The 5,212-nt window shown below is 42.9% G+C and overlaps 1 protein-coding gene across 1 annotated transcript in view; it reads right to left on the bottom strand.

The window, feature by feature from the left end:
- Positions 1–481: 481 nt before the first annotated feature.
- The window catches only part of Mylk3 (myosin light chain kinase 3), a 36,281-nt gene continuing 31,550 nt past the window's right edge, over positions 482–5,212 (bottom strand). Inside the window, exons 12-14 of the mRNA XM_005367012.2 lie at positions 4,943–5,095; positions 3,031–3,163; positions 482–1,571 (exon numbers count right to left, since the gene is read on the bottom strand). Of these exons, the coding sequence (XP_005367069.1) occupies positions 1,512–1,571; positions 3,031–3,163; positions 4,943–5,095 (346 nt within the window). The 3' untranslated portion in view covers positions 482–1,511. The remainder of the gene's footprint in view (positions 1,572–3,030; positions 3,164–4,942; positions 5,096–5,212) is intronic.

Consider the following 5,212-nt stretch of genomic DNA (forward strand, 5'->3'; position numbering starts at 1 on the left):
TTTTCAAGACAGGGTTTCACTGTGTCGTCTTAGATGTCCTAGAACTCACTCTGTAGACCAGGCTGGCCTCGAACCCAGATATCTGCCTGCCTCTGCCTCCTTAGTGCTGGGATTAAAGGATGTGCCACCACTATCTGACTAATATTGATTCTTAAAAGAGGAGTTAAAACATCCGAGGGTTCTTCTCAGATATCCTAAGAGCAGAGTGGAGCAGTACGAGATTGATGCTAAATCAGTCATAATTCTAGGAATTCTTGACACTGGAAACCTTTGCACTGGGAGAAAAAAAATGACAAGTCTTTCCTTGCAAAAGAATCTACTGAGTTTTTTTTCAATGATATTCTTTATTCTTTGAACACTCCATACAGTAGTACAATGCATAGTGATTTTATCCATCTACCTGCCTCCAGTTCTCCCTAATATCCTCCCACCCCACCTCCTTCCTAGCTTCATATCCTCTTTTCATTAATTTTTTTTTTTTTTTGCTATTAGGAAACTCCCAAGTCTAACAGTACTGCTCATATGCACATGAGAATGTAGTATCCGCAGGGATATGAACAGCTACTACTAGAGGCTGGAGGAGAAGGATTCTCCCTACCCCAACAGTTATCGATTGTCAACAGCTCCACCAATAGGGGTGAACCTCAAGAGTTCCCTCCCATCCTTTTTTGACTGACTTGATCTTGTAGCTACAGATGCTGTGAGTTGGATGCCTGCGAAAGTTGAATCATGTCTAGGAGACAGCACTTCAGAGCACTCACTCATCCTCCTCCCCAACTCTTAGATTCTTTCTGTCCTCTCTTCTGTGACTTTCCCGGAGTCTTGGATGGTAGGAGGGTAATAAGATGACTCACCGGGAGCTGAGCCTACTTGCTCTGCGCTTTGCCCATTTCCCAGTCTGGGCACTCACTACCACCACTACAGGAAGGAGCTTCTCTGACCAGGTGCAAGCAGCTCAAATCTACCGATTCCTTTTTAAAAATATATTTTATTAATTCTTTGAGGATTTCATACAATATTTTCTGGTCATATTCATTCCCCACTCTTGCCCCTAACCCTTTCCAGATCCATACTTTCTGCATTCCTGAGTTCTTTAATCATGACAAGTCTGGAATTCAAACTTGACTAAAGCCAAGTAGGACTTCCCTGCCCATCCTGAGCACGCCTTCTCTTATTACCAACAGAAAGGGTACTAGGCAGGAAGCAGTGTATTAGACCTGGTGATCTTACAAGGCAGAGAAACATTCCTAGAGCTTAAAAAACCAAACCAAACACTTTTTATCCACAAGGAAGGCAACAGCAACCTTTCTTCCTCCCTAGCTTTCTTCTTTTTCTTTTCTTCTTTTTTCTTCTTTTCTTTCTCTCTCTTTCTTCCACCATTTTTTTGCAAACCAAGAGGAATCAATAATAGCAAAAGGTCAGGCTACATAAAATCTTGGGTAATTTCTTCATATGACCACCTCACATTGTCTCAAGCATTCCTGGGCCCAGTGGAGCAGCAGGGTTGAAGATTAGGGACACGTTGGAAATTTCCTTAACCTGTTGACTGCAGTCACCACATGGAAATGTTTCTTGAAGTAAAGTGGGGGAAGGGGATAAAAGAGAAACAAAGGAATATATTTAGATACACTTAAGAGGAAATGATGAAAAAAATAAGCCTAGGCATGTGGGCTTATTAAAAACTAGTACCCTATGTGTGAACAGGGGGTCTCTGACTCTCGTGCCTTCTCTTGGGCTCTTTTCCTTCTGTTTTCTTTGTCCAATTCCAATGTGTTAGTTTTTGTTTTGTCTTATTGTATCTTATTTTATTATTATCCCTTAGAAGCCAGTTTGTTTTCTAATGAGAAACAGAAAAGGAATGGATCCAGATGGGAGGGGAGGTGGGGAGGGACTGGGAGAAGCAGAGGGAGAGGAAACCGTAATCAGGATATATTATGTGAGGGGGAAAAACTATTTTCAATAAAATGAAAAATAAATAAAACCAGTGCTCCAAAGGGGGACCAAGTTTCCAGAATAATCAACAGTCACATTCTGAGTCATGACTGAGGAGGAAAGTTATTCTGCCCTTTCAAGTGGAAAATAGAGCGTTCTGGAATAAGTATAACTTATAGTCACCAACAGGTCGTCAAATCCAACCTGTGCACTAGAAGCAAATGGCGCAGAGAAGAAAACAGGCTGACCTACACTGCTGGAGTAGGGTAAATGCTTGCTTCACAGGGCTGTGTGCATGTTTATGCTCAAGTCCCGGATCCAAGGAAAGGGGTTTTGCTTTCATTGTCTGTTTCTGAGTTGACGGAGAAATAGGTGGGGGTTTCTTGTTTGTTTGTTTGTTTGATGCTGAGGTTTGAATCAAGAGCCTCACACTTGCCGAGCCCAGCACAAAATCCCGATATTGTTTCTCCCCATGGAAATCTAAGTCAACAGCAAAATTTTGGAAAGCTAGTTCCCTGGAAAACAATTGCTGTTAAGACAGGTTCTGTGTTGATGGGACCAAACAGATCCATGGTGAATAACGTGTAAAATATGGGTTTTCCATCTCTCATCTCCGAAATGTGGCAGGATCAAGCCTCTAGCTACACACAGCTAAGCCAGGATCCTGCCTACTGTCGCCACTGAGAATATGCGCTTAGTTTCATCCTGGTACTTCAAGAATTTAGATAGCTAAGGGCTAACATCATTTTTATACCAGTGATTTCTGATCTGTGGCATGTTTGTTTGTTTGTTGTTTGTTTATTTGTAACCTGAACTTTAGCCCTGGCTATCCTGGAACTTGATATGTAGAGTAGGTTGGCCTTGAACTCAGTGATCTGCCTGCCTCTTTCTCTGCCTCTCAGGTCATTGAGATTAAAGGCATCAACCATCATGCCCAGTCCTGTGTCATCTCGTAATCCAGTTAGCATCTGCGACATGAGAGAGTTTTCCCTTTATAACCATTGCATCAGGAATCCATGTATTAGTTAAAATTTGGCTGTAATTCTTTCAAAGGACAGAAGACAGATGTGGCATTAACTGAAGGAAAAAACAAAATACCTTCCATTTGCTCTGGGCCATATATTTCTGCAGCAATAATTGGGATCTGAGACGAACATTGGATCCTGAGGCTTTGGCAGGCAAATGGTTTAACCAGTCGTGCTTCAGGCACTGTGTGGCGCTCATCCTGCAGCTGTGGAGTCAAACGCAGTAGAAAGTTTGAGTTGTACTAGCCTCTGAGAGTTGTCTAAAAGTCTGTTCCACTGGGTAGGAAGCCTGAGTCGATGGAACAGGTTCATCACTCAGGCAGATTCACGTAAGCACCCGACCTTTCACTCCTCACAATAGCCAGGAAGTTGTCAGTGAATGTTTCCTGACCTCTGGGGAATCTTGCGTCCCAGTGACTCACAATCACCTCCCGTGAAGGGCTGGGGAAGCTAAGGCAGAGCAAAGGAAGACCCAGGAAGACCCGCTTGGATTGCTCTTAGGAGAAGGTGGTGCTTGAACAAAACCATTTCTCGTGGCAGAGTCTAGCGCATCAGTTGGCTCATCTGGACCTACAAGTTTGGGGTTTCCACCTAGAAGGTTTTTACAGTACAAAGAGAGCAGTGAGCTTTCCTAAAGCCTGGGCTCTTGGGCCTTTCTCCTGGGGGTGTACTTTTGTTGTCATTGGTTATTTTCAATTATTTTATGTCTGAGTATCAAAAATTTTAAGTCAACTTGACACAAGCTAGGGTCATCTGAGAAGAGGGAACCTCAATTGAGAAAATGCTTCCATAAGATGTGGCTGAAGAGGAGAGGAGGTGGAAATTTGTCATTAAAAATAAATAAATAATTTTTAAAAAATTAAAAAAAAAGATGTGGCTGAAAAAAGTCTATAGGACATTTTGTTGATTCATGATTGGTGGCAGGAGGACCCAGCCACTGTAGATGGTGCCATTCCTGGGCGGATGGTCCTGGGTTTCATAAGAAAGCAGGCTAAGAAAGCCATGCAGAGCAAGCCAGTAAGCTGCACCCCTCCATGGTCTCTGCCTCAGCTCCTGCCTCCAGATTCCTAGCCTGTGTGAGTTCCTGTCCTCACTGCTTTAGATGGCAAACTATTATATGAAACTGTGAGTGCAATAGACCCTTTCCTCCCCAAATTTGCTTTTGGCCATGCATTTCATCACTGAAATAGTCACCCTAAGACACTGCTGAAATCTAAAGAGACCTTTGTGACCAAAAAGCGAAGCACTCAGACCTGTATTCTGAAGGATGGCACCTTCATATCTTGTTGTGAATATTAGTTTAACTTTGTAAAGATGCATTGCATTTTGTCTACCTTGCCTGCCTAAGGTACCTGATTGGTCTAACAAAAAGCTAAATAGCCAATAGCTAGGCTGGAGGTATGGAAGGGACTTCCGGGCAGAGAGTAAGTAAGAGAAAGAATCTAGGTTCCAGAGAGACGGAGGGAGACAGAGAAAATAAAAAACAAGAGATAGCAGGGAGATGCCAGGGAGCAGCAAGACACAAGGGAAGCAAGAAAGTAGAACATACAGAGTGAAAGAAAGGTAAAAAGCCCTGAGGCAAAACATAGATGAAGAGACACAGGTTAAATTAAGTCAAAGAGCTAGGGAGACAAGCCTAAGCTAAGGTCGAGCATTCATGATTAATACTAAGTCTCCGTTTTATTATTTGGGAGCTGGCAGGTGGGATACAGAAAGAGCTCGGATATAATATCTCAATGTTAACTTATTGTAAGTGATAACTTGAGAATAGAAATAGGACTAACTTGTAATATAGCTCTTTCTAAGATTCTGTCTTGTCTAGTTGTTTCTATAGTAATTCCCTTTGTCTTGCTGCTGCCCCTTTTAATTTCCACACAATTGACAGACTAAGAAATCCCCCAGGATGAAAGGATTCAGCATTCCAGCTCAGCACACAGACCAGAGTCCATTATAATGATCACTGAGTGACCAGAAATTAAAAATACCTCTTCTCTTTGACCAGCAACCGGGAAACAAAGTCCCTGGCGTCCTCTGACAGCCCTTTGAAGGTATCAGCATCAAAATCCCAGCTACAGTTCACAATGAAATTCATGGTCTCTGCATCTGTTTCCCCTAGAAATGGGGACAAACCACTGAGTCTATAGAGGAGAGAAAGGACCATGAGTGGAGTCACACGCTCAGTGTGTCACACGCTCAGTGTGTCACACGCTCAGTGAGTGTGTCACACGCTCAGTGAGTGTGTCACACGCTCAGTG

The sequence above is a fragment of the Microtus ochrogaster genome, unplaced genomic scaffold (genome assembly GCF_000317375.1).
Source record: "Microtus ochrogaster isolate Prairie Vole_2 unplaced genomic scaffold, MicOch1.0 UNK15, whole genome shotgun sequence".
NCBI classification, from domain to species: Eukaryota; Metazoa; Chordata; class Mammalia; order Rodentia; family Cricetidae; genus Microtus; species Microtus ochrogaster.